This window comes from Mchenga conophoros, linkage group LG14 (genome assembly GCF_057382185.1).
Source record: "Mchenga conophoros isolate Kocher_MC1m ecotype Shallow Benthic linkage group LG14, M_conophoros_male_GT1.1, whole genome shotgun sequence".
Taxonomy (NCBI): Eukaryota; Metazoa; Chordata; class Actinopteri; order Cichliformes; family Cichlidae; genus Mchenga; species Mchenga conophoros.
Window position 1 is genome coordinate 16,569,859 of NC_140539.1, and position 17,721 is coordinate 16,587,579.

Here is a 17,721-nt window from a genome sequence, read left to right on the forward strand (position 1 = left end):
ATTTCTGAAACCAATTAAGACGTTGAGCTTTGCTATCACTTCAGACATAAATGAAGACAGTAAAGTAAACAGCATTGACTTTTTTTAGAGTTACTGAAGTTTGGCTAGCTGGTATATAATGATGTGCTATGTGGTGGCTAGCAACCAGTGTTGGGACTAACGCGTTATTAAGTAACGCGTTACAGTAACTACGTTATTATTGTGGTAACGAGCACGGTAACTAGTTATTATGCCAAAACCAGGAACGCGTTACTCGTTAGATAGGCTTATTATTCGTTACTTCGTGTGGTGGCTATCGCGGAGCTTCCACAGATTCAATAACATTAGCAAGTGGTGGAAGCCAGCAGGTGGATGAAGGAAAAGGGAGGCAAGAGGAGAGACCGGAAGCGGCCGCTGGTCCAAGAGTGTCAGGTGAACTGAACTTCAGGTAAGAAGTTATGACCTGCAGTCCATCTGGGTCAGATATAAACCAAGTTTAGGTGGAGTTTATTTTCGTTATACTGACTTTTTCGTACTGCGTGCTAGCTAGCATGACGGAGTTTCTATACAGCTGGGTGGGTGCTATGTTACTGATGTTGAACTTTATATTGTTCGTAAGGTTAATTATTAGAGTTGCCAACCATCCCGTAAAAAACGGAATCGTCTCGTATTCAGAGAAAATATTACGAGTTTCGTGTTGGGGTGAAAAGAAACAGTTTGTCCCGGACTTCAGCTACAATGAAAAAGACACAAAGCTGGAGTTATTCTGTGTCTTTGCTGCAACGTTTCCTCTTCTTCTCTCATCCTCTCACCCTCCCTCTCCTGTTTCTACTTCAATCATAAAACTGATCAATGATCAGCTGATCGGCTTTTCTCTCTTGTTTATTTATCGCCCACTTTGCGCCAGAAAGAGGAAACCAGCGGATGTCGCGCTAAACAACAGCAGCACTTTTAAGCTTGATCAGCTGTTGTTAGAGTTTATTTAATATTAATTTCTAGTATCAGCTGATGTTGGCTGGAGCCACAGCTGTAAACCTGCTGGTCATGATATCGGTTTGGTTATCTGGTGAGAGGGAAACATGAAGATGAAACCAGGAGATGTCCTTACTGAATCATCAGAGCTGTGATGGAGAAACAGGTTTACCTTTTAGGTGACATGAATGAGTTGAAGAGAAGCTATGAACTGTTTCTGAAAGATAAATAACACCAGGTTCCTTTTTTTACTTAGCTGACAGCTGGTAACTGTGCAGGGGCGGGTCTAGCAAAGTGTTGCCAGGGGGCCATGTAGGGCATTAAAAGGGAGAGGGGGGCACAAAGAAATACTTTCTTATTCTCATTTAAAATGTCTCACTTTTAAAAAAATAATTATCTGAGTCTTACAACAAACAATATATATACATATATATACCATCAAGACAGTGTACATCACTGTCACAACAGTGTTTATTTTCATTCAAAGGCTTTATGGTTTTTCCTATAATGGTGGGCCGGTCTCTAGTCAAAATGCCCGGGACGATTTTTTTGTCCCAGTCCAGCCCTGTATGCAGCTCATCTGCAGTCTGGTGTTACCTACATCTTCCTATTCAGAAGGCAGAATTTCCGAGTTCTGAGTACAATCGAAAGCACCACGACTGCAGTTTTTGTGTTGGATGTAAAAAGCAGGCTAGGATAGAATCAGGCGTGGGATTTCTCTCGTGGAAATGTGCACACTATTTTTTCCTTTCTATTGGTAGGTGGCACAGTGCACTTGTGGCAAGTAAGCAAGCTAGAAGACTGGCAATCTTGCTGGGTATCCAGTTACGGAAGCAACACATTAACAAGAGAATTCTGAGTAAAACCAAAGTTACTTTCCCTAGTAAACTAGTTACTCTGAAAGTAATGAGTAACTTGAAGTAACTGAGTTACTTTTGATAGAAGTAACTAGTAATGTAACTAAGTTACTAATTTAAAGTAACTTACCCAACACTGCTAGCGACACAGAAGGATAAATGCAAACTTTTTTCCACTCGATAAAAGTTAACGTGAGGGTTCCCGATGGTTAGGGACAAATGCAGTTGCATTGCAGGATGCTGTAAACGGACCAAACTTCAGTCGGGAGAACAACTGAGATAATCCATCCACAATACAAGGTTAGTTGTTAATATACTGCTGCACTGCCTGGGCTGTAGTTACATCGTAAGGTTTAAAAACTGAGCTTTAAAATGAATAGCGGTAATAAAAACCGAGAGAGACCGACAGTGATCACTGATTGTTTTTAGAGGCTTGTTGAGATTAAATAGAACAAGATAAAAGCATTAAAACATGCTAAAAACACAACAGCCTTAATAAAAGTAGAGCAGTTTGAGCCCTAAATCACTTAAAGACCAGATAGTCTGATTTAAGAATGCAAAATTCTAGAACAGCCAATATGGAAACTCTTGATATGAGTTTTATCTTATTAAATGAAAAGAAATCACGCTATGTATTTTGCACTACATTACACTAAACAATTTATTGTATAAGTAAATAAAGTGTAGGTTAGGTCACTCCTGTGAAAAGATGCATACAAACTGATGAATCACAAAAGATAGAACGTCAACTTACAGTATGCCTTTTCATATTATATGCTTGCTTATCTTCATTTTCTATCAGTAGATGGGAACTTATGCAGTAAAGCAATGGCTTACAACACAGTGGACTGTGCAGTGGACTAATGCATACATTTAAAGCCTGACAGCAGCTGGTATATACACAGCTACAACAGTCTACAAAGGTTGTTTTCTGTTCACCAAAGCAAATATGATTGAAGAGATTTTTTTACTTCCCCAAAAAGCAAATAAAGAGATTAAACAAGGATTTATTGAACAATGGTTTATGCACTTGAATTAGGAAGGATAAGAAAAGTGACTCTATTGACTGCAATCTGCAATCTACTGACATCTAATGGTGAGATTTTACACACTGTAACTTTAATGATACTTGAAAATAGGCCAGGAACTGCACTCCTTGGTCTGACCCGGTTCAGTCAGCACACACAGTCTGTGTAATATGTGAATAATAATAAATATGACTTTTCCTCTTTTCCATAAAAAGTTCCCAGTAGGGTTTTTGACCTTTGGCACCATGGAGCTGTGGGCTTTAAAAAAAAAAAAGTCTTCCACACTGTACCCTGTAATTACTGTACTTCTAATTTCTGAAAAAATACTCTAAAGCATCTTCTAATACTTCAAAATCTATTTGGGTGATTTGGACACGACAATGATTAACTGAAGTATAAAAGTATGCGCTCCAAGGTTCATGTTGGGGCCTTTGGGGTCAGGAGCAAATTAGATTTAGTCCCTCCGAAGGTCAAACTTAGCATCAGAATGGTGCGAAGGAAAGGTGATTGAAGTGACTTTGAACTTGGCATGGCTACGGGTGCAAAATGGTTTGATCTGAGTATTTCTGAAACTGCTGATCTACTGGGTGGGAATTTCCCACACGACCATCTCTGGAGGTGAAGGACAAAAGAAGAAGTAGCAAGCCTGAAAAAACACATCTAAGAGAGTCTTTACTGGACTGTGTGCACATAGATAAAATACAGATTTTCAGCCTGGTAACCTCAATTACCTTTTTATGCCTTAACCTGCATAATTTGTGTCAACTGCATTAACCCTTTTAAGCATGAATTATGACAACCTCAATCTGGATTTTTTTCTTAAGTATTTTTATTCATCTTTAGGCATGAAAAAAAGATTTTTGAACTTCATTTTTTTTAAACATGCACTTTTCAAAGAGTTTTTTACATGTCCACTTAGGTGGACAACATACATTTTGAGTGGGTGGCACGGTATGGAGTGACACATCAGTGTCCAATGTAGTGGTTTATGTGCAAGTATACCATCAGCAATGTGTTTTTTTGTACTATGATACATCAGTACTCTGCATACTGCAACAGAGCACTGATTTTTCCTGTCATTTAACATTGACTGTGTTTGGATTGCAATATAAGATTTTCCATTTATATTATGTTCCATACTTAACCTTTTCCGAGACTTAGGCAGGATGTTAAGCAGGATCATGGCATCACATAGGTGTTAAAAATACACAGTGGCTGATTTTCATGTAAACAAATAAAAAAACATTCTGATGAAGAGCCACTAAAGGAAGTTTTTGGAGTAACCCTCAGCAGTAATTTGGACATGAAATAGTTAGTAGACATGTTATTAACCCTATGAGGAAATCTTTAAGTCTACTGAGGTACAGAGCCATAATTTAAACTACAGGAAACAGTTTTATTCAAATACAGTTTATTGTCAAAATGTTCTGGTGCTGATCGGTGACTGCCTTTGTACAACTTACCCATCATAAAGTGACCAAAATATTGTGGAACCAGTTCATAGTGTTTAATTGCTTGTGTGTTGGAATATATTAAACACGAAAACCAGGAGCTGCAGAAACCCAGTAATGCTGAAGACACATGTAAGGAATTTATCTTGGTTTCATGATGCAAAAAGGGAGTTACAGTCACATATGATCAAAGAATTCAGGCGAAGAAGTAAAACTAGCAACACATTTAGGTAACAACGGCATAACTGTGAAGACCATGTAGACCAATTTCTAATTTCCACAAACAAAGTTCATTCCTTCAGACTTGAAAATGTTGAACTAGAATCATGATAAACACTTCTCTCCACACTTGTCACCTTGGTAAATCAAGGCAAGCCTTGAAAGCCCCTAGAGTCTCATATTTCAGTCCCAACACTCATTTAGCAGAGCACAAAGAGAGTTTCTGGGAAACGTTATCAGAGGCATAGATCTGTGTGGGCAGTATAGGGGTATGAGTCTGAAGCTGAATGCGATTAGATTAAATGTTCTTGATGGCTTATGCTTAAAGGCATGAAGACTGTTGCTGAATGTTGACCTCTTGTTGGCTCCACAACATCAGTGAGCTGCACAGATTTTACCTACACTACTAAAATTTACTTACTCCACCTGAATCACAAACTTTTTGGATGCCTGTGTCACATTGCAAGCCATTAAAAATTAACCAAAAGACCAATATTGATGGTAACAGAGGAGAGAAAACAGAGATTGGCACCCTGACGTTGTTTCTCCTGGTTTAGAGAATGCACAATAGGGGGGAGGTGCCCTGCTATTAGCTTTTCTGTTACAACCCATCCCTGTTCTTATTTAGAGGCAGATATGCCTGGTTATGATTCAAGAGGAATGCCAGAATCCACACCATGTGAGTGAAGTATGCCTCAAGGCTACTGCGGAGCCAGTGCCTCTTTGGTACAGAACATAGTCTGAGCTGCCAATCCAGTTCTGCCTATTACATTTGATTTTCTCCACTTTACACACAAACAGTCACACTGACTTCGTGCATGTAGGTATTCACTTGAGCCAGGCTGACATTTCAATGTCACAGAAATATTCATCAGATCACAGCATCAGCTCTTGTGTTTATATAAGTCATCCCAATAGAATACAACTAGAAATCACAAGGCTGTGTTCTGTTTGATTTTCTGGAAAAAAAAATAAAAAACTAGTACACATTATGTGGTCCTGGGTTTACTGTTCAAATTTGGAGAGAGAGGCGAACTAAAGATAATAGAGGCATGAAGAATCAGCGGATTAACTGGGACAGCCTGAGCCCATCAAAGTGCCCTTGAGCAAAGTGCTGCAAGTGTTAATTATTCCAGTGAAGCAGCTCAAGGAGCAGCAGTAGACAATATAGCTGGCACTGGCAAATTTAGGTGTCAGTGTTTGCAAATGTATGAATGTGAAAATGGGAAGAGGTGAAGGGAAGATGACGCGCTCAGCAAAACTTGCCTTCGACAAGCAGCCTATGAAAATCACTAATATGAAAATGAATCTTCGTGGCATTCCTCTGCAGAGGGGTCGAATAGTGAATCAGCATGTAAGCGTAGTGCCGATTATTTTTCTTACCTATCAGCGCCAGGTTTGGCAGTTTTCCCAGGCTCTTGCCTTTGTCCAGCACTCGCTCCCACTTGTAGCTAATGGGGTCTGAACCATCGCTGGATTTGCAGCTCAGCTTGACATCACTGCCCTCTTGGAGCTTGCCATCCATCCGGCATCTCGGCTTGGAAGGCTTGACTGCAAGAAAACAAAAGAATCAAAAAATGCTTGAATCAATATTTGCAACAAAACTTCTTATCACAGTTAAACATAAAGTGTATAAAAGACTCACAGTGTTTAACAAATTTACTAAACCACATGCCATAAAAACAAGAACACACTAAACCTGTCATCTTTCAAAAACTTGTTTAAAGCTAAGACGCATATAACAAACTGAATTCATGTTTTTAAATCCAAATCTCAGCCAGCACACTGGACTTCTCCAAGAAGTTCAGAAATAAATCAATCACTACAATTAATGTTTCTGTTCACGAATGTAAGTAAAAGACTGTAAATTAGCATCTCAACCAAAGGAAATAATGTGCTTTATTTTATTCTGCTTTTTCATAAGTAAAACAGTGAATCTTAAAAATCATGGATAACAACATAAAATATATTTAGCAATAAAAATGTCAATTAAACAGCTTTCACATGCATACAACCATTACAGGAACATCAATAATTATTTTACAATTACATTGCTGCTAATTTAGGGCAGTTGTGACATAAACCTTACACTGCATGGTGGTCTAGTGAATTCGTTAAGCAGCATATATATTAATACAATAATTAAGCAAAAATAAATGCGTTCACCGAAATGATTAATTTTTAATATGTGCATATAATGTAGTCATCAATTTGCCAGTGACGCATGCATTAAAATATGGTTTCCATTACTACTCTGCAGAAAATCGTGGCCTACGTGTATCATGTGGGCTTGCCACAACATTTCCTATGCCAATTATAGGAACTTTGCATTTCATAAAATGAATCTTTATTTTGAAAGGGAAGGGCTGACATTTTTTATTTTGAATGCTGAATATTGAGTTATGTTTGAAATAGACTTCTTTGAACATAACATCTACTGAAGCGGGAGTTATTTTATAATGTGAAACTGTCCACCACCTGTGTTTATCGCCCCAGACTAAAGCACTACATTCAAATGAAAAGCAAGAAATAAAATGTAGATAATAACATAGCTTGTTGGGCTGCATAAAGCTGAAATATTTGACGTAGATTGTAAACTTTATTTGATGTGTTCTATCAGTATTTTTTATTGGTGCAACTGTTTGAGGGATGTTCAGTTACCTTGCCATCACAGTCATTTCTGGTAACACAAATTGAAGAAAAAAGCAACATCCTCCCGTAGAGAATGGATCAATTCAACCCCAAGGCTGGCTGTGAATACTTATGGTAATATGTTCTCATGTCAAAGGTTTTGGTCATAGTCTATTAGCTAAAGGCTTAATACAGTATAGCTAGAATCTGCTGAGCCCTGCTCTGTTGGATACATGCTGAAAGGCACTGCTACACTTTAAAAGCATGAAAATAGCATACTGTTTCCCCCTCCCGAGTGACATATTTTTAAATCAGTGGTGAGCTAAATTTAAATATCTATTTTTTATTTTTGTCACGCTGACATATTTCCAATGCTGACTTTTGTGTTTGGCTTAGGATGCTTGTCAGTGAAGTTGCAGCAGTAGTAACTGCGAAATGCTAACATGCAGTGAATTAACAGTAGCCAGTGGAGAGAAAAAAAAAATCAGATAGCTTATGTGCATTTCTCCTTTTGTTTGTCTTTCTTTTCTCGACACCCTGCAGGCAGTATTCTGCTCACAGACTTTGTAAAGAATATAATGAGAGAAGCTGATCAGGGAGCATTGATGCATTCGTCTGTGCGTCTCTGAGCTCTGTCGGGGTCGGTTAAGCCAAACTGCAGAAGGAGCAGTTGGACGGCGTAACCTCAGCTCATAACCCCAATACTAATAAACGCAACATATACACATTTAAAATCTTCACATGCAAATCCACACGCTCATTCAGGCGTGATTGTGCAAGCTTGCACAGAAACATACCCGACCACTGGAGAAGCGCACAAACTATGGCACACACACACGCCGTCTCATGCCAAGCCAGCTACCAGCTCAGCTGCCAAGCCATTATCTTAGCGTAGGGAGCGCGAGAAAAAAATGCAAATGTTCGCCTCTCTCAAAATCGAAAGTGTCACTGGGAAGCTGAGGGCAATTTGTAAAATTCGAGGCACTAACTCACTGAAATGTCTTTATGGAAGAGAGAGGGGAGTGAGAGCGAAAGGATTAACAGACTGTTCCATTAGAAAACCAATAACCACGGGTTGAACTAATCTCCCATGATGTTTTAATAAATCGCATGCTTTTTTGACATTGAGAGCGATCTCACTCCTCCCGCCGGACTTTGTGGCCAGCTATTGCAGCTGTCTGTCCTTCATAGTTGTTCAGCTATTTCTGATATGCAGACAGAGAAACGCATTACCACTGAGGTAGTTGTATTGTTGAGTCATTTATAGCCATCTGCATAATGTGCAAATTAGAACAACACGCTTCCCGTACCAAAATGGGATTTTCTGTATTTATAAGATCTAAGAGTCACTTGGGCAATTAATATTTCTAAGTAGCTTATCTGTACTTAAACTGATGTAAGCTAACTTTTTAACATGATGAACATCAAACTGGTCTGTTGTCTTGTACTGTATATGTCATAGAGGACACGAGTACATTAGAATCTAGCTTGAAATTTGCCCATGTAATGCAGTCTCTAACTCAATCATTTCTGTGCCCTGCCAAACCTACTTGCATGTTTCTGGTCTCACCTCATCAACAAACCAATCCAAATGGACCCAAACAGCACGAACAAAATCAAATCACACTGTCTGAATCAAATTGAATCATTAGATCAGTCAGCATGACAGAGGAAATGTGCCAGGCTAATGATCCAGTGATTAGGTCTGTGTGTGTAAGAAGTGTGTGTATGTGTGTTTGTGTATGAGGATTTTCCATGTACAAATGAATTTCTTCATAACCCAATGGTATGCGCACGTGCATTGATGTATCCACACTTACCCAATACAATGAGGTTGACTTGGCTCCAGTGGTACTTTCCCCCACTCTTGACTTTACAGTAGTACTCCCCCGTGTCGCTCAGCAGCAGGTCACTGATGAGTAGGGAGGCGTCTCCACCCAGGTACTCCCCAGCAAAGGACAGATGGTTGGGCTCAGTATCCATGGGGTCGCTGATGTACACGTTTCCCCCAAAGAAGGTAATAATCTAGATGTGGAGAAAGAAAAGATAATCAAGGATTTAGTTCAGACCAGAGACTGTTGTCTGAAATGAAATTCTTGCACAAGTGAAAAAACTCCTGATGTATTACAGCGAGGGATTGACTGATTCATAATTGCTCCGGTTCTACTTATCTTGATTCTATCTTTCTTTTGAAGGAATTCTCCCATTTCTTCCTGGACCTGGTACTAACATTTTAGCAGCTGGTGATGTCATTTCTTAACTGATTTATGCAAGTAATTCCCAAATAAGATTTTCATCTCTTAACAGCACATTTGGTTCGCTTAATTCCTATGTCCCAACAGTATTACCCTTGATATATTTCACTGGTAGGCTGCCATTTACATTTTAAATAACATGGCTCTAATGGCTGTGTATGCTCAGTTAAGACAGTTCCACGTAGTTCCTCTCTGGAGGCACAGTCTTGAGAAAAACAGAATACCAGCACTCATGGGTAACATTGTTAACAATCACTTTTTAATTAACACTTGGGAAATAATATTTTACAAATGAATGCATTTGCTGGAATGCCAGTATCCTGCCAGTGTTCATTTAGCTGATTATCTGTGAGTGTTGTTATCTCTTTATGGTGTTTCCACAAATAAAGCTGTCAAATGAAAAAGAAAAAACCCCCACAACACCCTCCCAAACAATTCTATTTTATTATTCTGGCCCTAAGATAAAAGATTAAAGTGCACACAGTGGCACTAAAAGTGATGTCACCAGAAAACAACTTCAGAAACAGCAAAGTACATAATATCATACAGATGATAAAAAATGGCTATAGAATGACACGTTTGTAACTCCCCTTTTCAAAGGATATACAAATAAAACTGAAAAGAAAAATGTAAAAAAAAAAAATAATGGAAAAGGTAAAAATCAGCTTTTAGGCCATTTTAGTCAGATTATGATCAGGCTTGGCTTCAAACACCATAATTCTCAATGATTAGTCCCTTTTAAATGAAATGGTTCTTATATAGTGCTTTTCTACTCTACTTGAGCACACAAAGCGCTTTATACAGCATACCTCATTCAGCCACTCACACCAGCACTTTCTTTTATGCTTTAGTACTTTCATTCACACACATTCACACTCCAATGGCTGCATTGGAGAGCAACATGGAGTTAGTATCTTGCCCAAAGATCTTTGGCATGCAGACTGGAGCTGCCGGTTCTCAAATGGCCAACCTTCTGATTAGTAGATGACCTGCTCTACTTCTTGAGCTGAGGTAGAAAGGTAAATCCCCTCAGAAAAAATGCTTGCGAGTCACACAGCTTCACTCACCACCCCCACTACCAGTATCACATAAACCAGTGAGTTTGTGTATGCTACTGCCACTGTAATCATAGAAACATTTGGTTATAAGCTCAAGAATATGTGCAGAGCGTGCCTGTGGAGGAAGCCCAGAAGGATATTGGCTATTACAGTTGGCTATCAGAGCTGGAGATAGGCATCATCACAGAGATCAGATATCCATAACAGGATAACAATGTGTTCATAACAGAGCTTCTACAAAGTACCAAACAAAGGCTCATAACACTGGCTATTAGGTTAAAGGGATACACAACCAGAGAGAATAAATGGCTTGTTCTCCAAAGACCTATCCAAGGTGTTTTCCCAGCTGCAACCATAACACCTTGGATAGGCAACAATGGGACAAGGACGGATCTCACCACAGCTGAGACTGAGTAAGAGCAAGGATGTGGTGTCATAAAGCCTCCAACTCCAAGTGGCTGGTGGACCTAAGAGCAGACCACAGCAACCTCTCAGAACAAAATCAATGACAAAGGTCAACAAAATAGCTGGGCAGTACCAGTACCTCACACGACTCATGCCTGTTAGTTTAAGAAGCTTACAGCACTCCAGAACACGTGGCAGCATAAATAACTGGGGTGCTAACAACAGGTGCTAACATAGGGCAGGACAATCCTGATCACAAAGGTTTTGTGCCCCATAAGGGCACAAAGCTGTTGAGCTCCTAGCTGATTACCTGCTTCTCTGCAACATGAAAGCTCAGGTGTCATAGCAACCGAGATTAGTTAGTTAATTAGTTTATTAAGATCCCCATTAGCTCCTGCAATAGCAGTTTTTTCTAACAGAAAAACTTTTACATAAATAAAACATGTGCTACATGTAAGACCATAAGATGTAGTTACTAGTCATCACATAAGCAAATCTCATAAAGTCATTGGAAACAACAGAGCACCAGCTACTTGACACGGCAGAACACCAGGACTCCAAGACCAGGCAGATCAACCTGAGCACCCGCTGTTCTGACTACAAGAAAGAGTATGAACCGGCACCCCACACTTACACAGTGGAGTGCTGGACTCAACACACTGATAACCTTAATCGGAAATTCCTTGTAGGTACGCAAAAAGATGTTGTTGTTAGAGCCTGCGATTGACATAATCTGTTTGATTCTCCCTTTTTTCCCTTCTATTTACCACCAAGTTTCATTGATGTTTGCAGACACCGGGTGTTCAAAGGAAAAAAATGAGCTAATTTGAAGTTTGTAGCATCTGTAAACCTGCACCAGAAAGCTTTCATTTTCTCTTCCCTGGCTGTTTACAGTTTGTCTTTGTTTATTTCTAGCCTTTCCTTGTGTGTCTTTTGCTCTCTCACGCTCTTGCTTTATCCACACACACAAACAGAAACAAACACAGCTGTCACAGTGGCCTATTACTCAGGGCAAGTGAGAGCCTGCAGATGGGGACCGCTAAATGCTGGTGCCACAGCGCATCAGTGCCTAAGAAGCAGGGGCACCTGCTGTGATCACAGGTGATGACTGGCCATTTACACACACACGTATATACCCAAACCTACTCACAAACTTGCCGTTTACCAAACATGTGGCACACCATGAATGCAAACAGAAACATATCACTGTGCCACAGCTACACACAGAAAGTAACCGGGCTCTAACACCAAAACAAAAAAGGGCATACCTGTACCTGTCCTGTGGGCATGCAACTGTTGCCTTCATGAAATCAGAACATTAATTACTCACAAACCAAACTACATGTGTATATGTGTTTTTGCTTCTGGTAATGTCTGTACGGTCTGTTAGTGAATTGTTCTATTAAGGCAAGGTGTTTTGTTGATTCAGTAAAATACTGTACACAAATAATTAAGTGTCTCTGCTTTTTCACACAGGTCATGAAATGATGATAATGATGACAAAATGCAACCCCAAACCATGAAAAAGCTTCTTCTGCTTTACAGATGGCTGTAGACGCTCACTCTTGTACTGTTCTCCTGACTTTCCCCATGCTTACTGTGGACAGTTTGAAGCAAACATTGACATGCTTCAGTCTTTTCTCCTTGTTTCCCTTCAAATGACTTAATGACAGCTACTCGTCCAGTTTCCTCAAATGTTTTTAAGGCAATTCTTTACATGATGAGGAGATTTGGAAAGCTTTCAGCTAATAAAGCTTTGGGAATCACCCTGTTGGTGCAAAAATACAGTTTGGCAGAATTTCTGCATGTGAATGTCGCGCACTTTTCATAGGTTTAAGTATATAAATGGAAACAAATGATGTGTTTTTAGTTTCTTTGCTAAGTTGTCTGTTATGTGCAGATGCAACATTCTTGAGTCAGGCGCCTGTTTTATGCTTAACAAACAAAAAGCATAATTCTGAAAAAGGTACAAGGACTGGACTGAAAATGACTGAAACATGTCCAAAGAAAAACTTTGACCTTCAGAAGGCCTGGAGAAAGTCTGGCTCCTTGGAAGCAAACTATAAAGACATGAGGGGTGGCTCAAAACTTTTGCACAGCACAATATAGAATTTTTTATATCACATCATTTTATCAAAAACATTAACACAGTAGAATTGCTGCTCTGATCAAAGCAGCTTGTTAAAGATTACTGGAAGCAGATTATATGAACAGTGTGGCTAACATTCAAATATTTAAGCTGTTCGGTTTTTAAAGTGTTTTCCATAAATAATTTTATAGTCAATGAAGAATACACAGAGGAAACAAATATACAACAATGACTCTGTCATTTTACTCTACTACTAATATATTTATCATCTCTGTGGACGATAATTGTCCTCGCAATAATGCCAGTTCAATATCTTCAGTTTTACATGCTGAAGGGCAGCAATTATGCATAGCAAATAGCAACAACACACAATATGCACTAACTAATGTGGCACTGTGGCAGGAGCAATTTCCCAAGAAAGGATGGAAATGAAATTAATAACTTCATCTTTATTAACCATCGCTGGTCTTTGCTGAAACTACACTATGATAGGCTATAAAATGCCGTCTTTGAGTAACTCTCATCATCTAAGACCAACACAGCTGAGAACAGTGAGAGAAGGGCAGTCTTTTTTGTTTTTACTCTTCATCTGACTAAATGGAGTTGAATTTTGTGCCCCTCTGTGTCTTAAACACATGTAGCCTGTACATTTGCTAACAGAGGCTAAATGTTGACAAGATGCTCTTTCCATCTCAACACGGCCTTGGAGCAGAACAAAAGAATGATTTATTCATTCGGCTACAGGCGTAGTCTCTTTCCTAATCAAATTTTCAAACGTTTGATTTTAATTAATGGTGCCTTCAATGTTATCCTCCCGTTAAATATTCATCGCAATGTGGCAGCCCCAGTCTGAATAATCAAAGTGTAAGCCACCAGTTTCCCCCTTTCTTTCATTCCTAGCCCCGCCGCTTCCCTTCCACACTTTGCTATTCATTCCTTTCTCTGTGCCAACGCAAGAGCGCATGAAGAAATGGGTTCAGAAGAAAATGGAAGTCCCTTCCTTCCAACAGAACGCTGTTGAGATGTTTTGCTCTCTCGCGCTCTCTTATGAGATTCTAAGCTCAATTTGAGTGAAAAAAATGGCGGTTTTTCAAACACCAGTGAAATTATACCAGAATGTTATCAAAGGCTTTAAAAAACAAAACCAAATTAGCCGTTTAAAGATTTCAGTTATCCTCCTGGTACAGGCTGATAGACTTTATGAAGCCAGAATTAGAATATTTTATTGTGCCAACTAAAACTTTAAAATACAAACAAGGGGAATTTTTTTTTATAAATGCTGTAATTCCTTTACAGTTAATGCAATACTTTTTGTAAAGCTGAAACTGCACTTAAAGCACACCTTGACTGCTTGATTTAAAATTCAGTGTGACTGCACACAAAGGGGGAAAAAAACTTAAACCTTTAAAAACTTTAAAATGAAGGAATTTCTTTATTTCGTTTAACAGATGTTTTCCTTTTTTAAAGCATTGAATTTTACTATTTCCAGAAAAAGCCTATACACTTCTGCAAAAACAAAAAAACAAAACAAGAAAAGAAGCACAAAACTAAGTACTTTATGTCCTTGCCCCAAAACATTTGGACATATTTGCCAGAATGTCTTTGTACCCACAGTGTACGATTATTGCATTTACCTGACTGCTGATTTTGACTACTTTTCAGAGAGTTCTCATGTATGATCTGTTTTGAGACCGTTTCCTGTCAACCTTGCCAATTCTGCTTGCGTCCCTGAATGCCTGATTGCACGTGAGCCCTTGTATGTTTATTAAATAGTAGATTTGAACCTGATTCTGTTGTTTGGTCTAATTTCTGATTTCAATTCCTTTTGGGGTGGAAGGTTGCTGCAGCTGTAATCTTCAATTGCCTCTATAATTACATATTTTACAAAACTAAGATGAATTTGTCAGCTTGATAGTAATGAAAAGGTCATTAGGTTTGTTTTTTATTTCCACTTGTTACAGTGTTTATCTCCCACTAGTTAAAAAAGTTAAGAGTAAAAGTGCCAAGGTTAGAAATATATAATGTGTTGGTGAACACAATTGCTCCTTTGTGAATGCCACTGAAAGTTGAAGTGCCTTAGTAATTTTGGGATTGTGTTAATGTGCAACTATTATAGGTCCTGCTGGAAATCAGCGAGCGTAACCCAAATGGAGAAAAGCTAAAATGTTTTTTTTTGTGTGTGTGAAAAAGGGAAGTGGAAAGAGAGGAAGAAAAGAAAAACTATGCAAGGCATATACAGTCTATACATATACCTCACATGTTGTTCTTCTGGTTTTTAGCCTAAATGTCACTGTCATTGCCATTTCATCCCAGTAAAGGTCAGTCTTGGTGTTGCAATAACTTTGCAGCAACTACTAAATATTACCCAAGTCATGGCAGAGTAAGACGGCAGGGACTTTTAACAATTCAGATGCTTCTAAACTGTATTAAATGCAGGGAAAAAAGGAATACAATCTTACCACTTTCTGTGGGGAGTTTGGTTTCTGCAGTAGCCACTCAATGTCAAGAGGGACGGATGATGAGAACTGGTGGTGGCATGGCAAGGTGGCATTGTCCCCAACGACCTTTTTCATCTCTGTCTGGGCCCCCACTGACAGAAGGCTAACTAGAACTGAGGGAGAACAAGAGAAAGAGAGAGAGAGAGAGAAAAAAACTTGAGACAGAGGTAGAGACATGTCAGACGGGGTCACTAGCTCGATCTAAGCTTGAGGCAAGAGACAGATGCTGTGGACAGGAAGCGAAACCACAATGATAGAGGAAACCGGGTGCGAGGATACATCCAAATATTGAAGGGAGACAGAACAGATGGATTCTGTTCAGAGGGAATAAAGTTTGATTGAGGAGTTGAAGGAAAAATACTAAAAAAAGCTATTCACAGCTGCAGTTTGGGGGAATTATGGATGGGTACTGTGCCAACACATCTGACACATGGACAATTCTGCCAGAAAACCCCGAAAAGATACAATTAATGAGTCACTTCCATTGCAAAAAAGTCCAAAAGCTATCCCAGGCCACCTTCCCATTAACAGTGAATGTCAGTATGGAAAGTCCCAACCGCACAGAAAACGCACATACCAAAAACTCCCACTGTCGACTCAGTTAAGACCGACAGTCGCAGTAAAAGGTAGCAGTAATTGCGAGCGTGTGCACAAGTGAGTGACTCTGGGCACTGGCCAGACTAGTGTGGCCTGCGTATCAGTGGGGGAGCAGCAGGGCTAATTTATTGGAGGATGCTGGACAGCCTAGAGGGCTTGAATGGAATTAGCCAGAGGCGTCACAGGGGATGCTGGGAAAGTGAAACTGTGGATAGTGTTTGTGCGTGCTCGCGTTCGTGCATGTGCTGGACTGTGTGTGTCAAGAAGCAGTGGTGCAATGGTGAGATATGTTTAGAAAGACTGCAGAGCTTGACTGTGCTTACGCACTCACGTGTGACGTACAGTTTTGGCCCTGCTATATTCATCTTAACTACCTGCCTTTAATTTAAGTGTGCTGTGCTGAATAATCATATAGCTCCAGGGGAATTTGACTGCTTGGAATTAAAGTTATCCTGCCTAACAGATGCTCATTTGAAGTGAAATGTTCAGACTGTGTAAATATTGTTGCTCCTATTCATTATCATGCCACCTTACTAGACACTCAACATGGCCTGCTGTTTGAACAGAATAAATAAACGTAGTTGGGACACACATCTGAATGAAAGCTGTGCACTTTGTTTTGTCTGTTATGCTGATACTGACTGACAGAATAGTTTTGTGTTTAGAATATAACCTCATATACGTTCCACGGGAAGCCATGTGAATGCATCAGCGCTTACTGGGCGCCTGTCCACTTGTGAACCGGTTCACCCTCATAGGAGCTAACGCCCTATCCCATAAGTGATCTCAGGGCCAATGAAAATGTCAGCTCAGTGCTGTGAAACGGGTGACTCAGTGCTGATACAGCACACAAAGAGATGAAGAGTAACCTCACAGAAAATAATTCTCCTTAAAGAGCTTCATCCTTGCTGAGATGACGTCACCTGCTTGAGTTCAGTTGCTCTTCAAGTTTTGATTAAAGGTTGTGCGCATCGGCGGCGGTGTTAAGAAACCCCCCCGATGGGGAAGTGATTAACACTGAACATCTTGGGAGGATGCAGTGCTTTCCTAACGAAACCATGGGTTCAGGCGTTCACAGAGGCAGCACAAAGAGGGACAACACAGTTTTAAGCTAGAGGCTTTTATGCTGTGGTTTGTGTACAGATTATTCCTAATTTTTTTGATTTTTTTCTGAGACTTGTGCCACAATTCCTAGGTGTGTATTGTAGCTTCTCTGTTCCATGTTTTAATGGCCAGAGAGACATGTATATTAACGGATCTAGGACCTTTCTGTGTTTATAAAAAGACTAGAAAGTACTTGCTCCTCTTTCCTCCAATAAACCAAAGACATGCTTATTTGGTTAACTGGTGATTTCAAATTTTGGTAGTCTCAGTTTGATAGCCCGTCACTTTTTCACGCCTTTAGCTGACGTCAGCCAGGTTATGCTTCACTCCTGACCACCCTAAGTAGGGAAAGAAGTTAAGAAAAAGATGAATGAGAGGCTGGATAGAAAGTAACCTCCAAAGCCACTTTATATGCAAACCCAAGCGTTTAGCAGAAGTTAGTCTTTCCACTTTTTCTCCAGTGAAAAAACACAAAGAAAGGTACAAGACCACATATGACACAACTTTTTCCTAAGATAGATTCATGCCTGTTGCTAAAGGGCTTCACTGGGGTTCTTGGTTAGGTTTGTTTTGCTCTG

The 17,721-nt window shown here is 39.6% G+C and overlaps 1 protein-coding gene across 1 annotated transcript in view; it reads right to left on the minus strand.

The window, feature by feature from the left end:
- clmpb (CXADR like membrane protein b) overlaps positions 1–17,721 on the minus strand; it is an 88,307-nt gene that overhangs the window by 12,372 nt on the left and 58,214 nt on the right. The window contains exons 2-4 of the mRNA XM_085245568.1: positions 15,404–15,555; positions 8,958–9,162; positions 5,890–6,057 (exon numbers count right to left, since the gene is read on the minus strand). Coding sequence (XP_085101694.1) covers positions 5,890–6,057; positions 8,958–9,162; positions 15,404–15,555 — 525 coding nt within the window. The remainder of the gene's footprint in view (positions 1–5,889; positions 6,058–8,957; positions 9,163–15,403; positions 15,556–17,721) is intronic.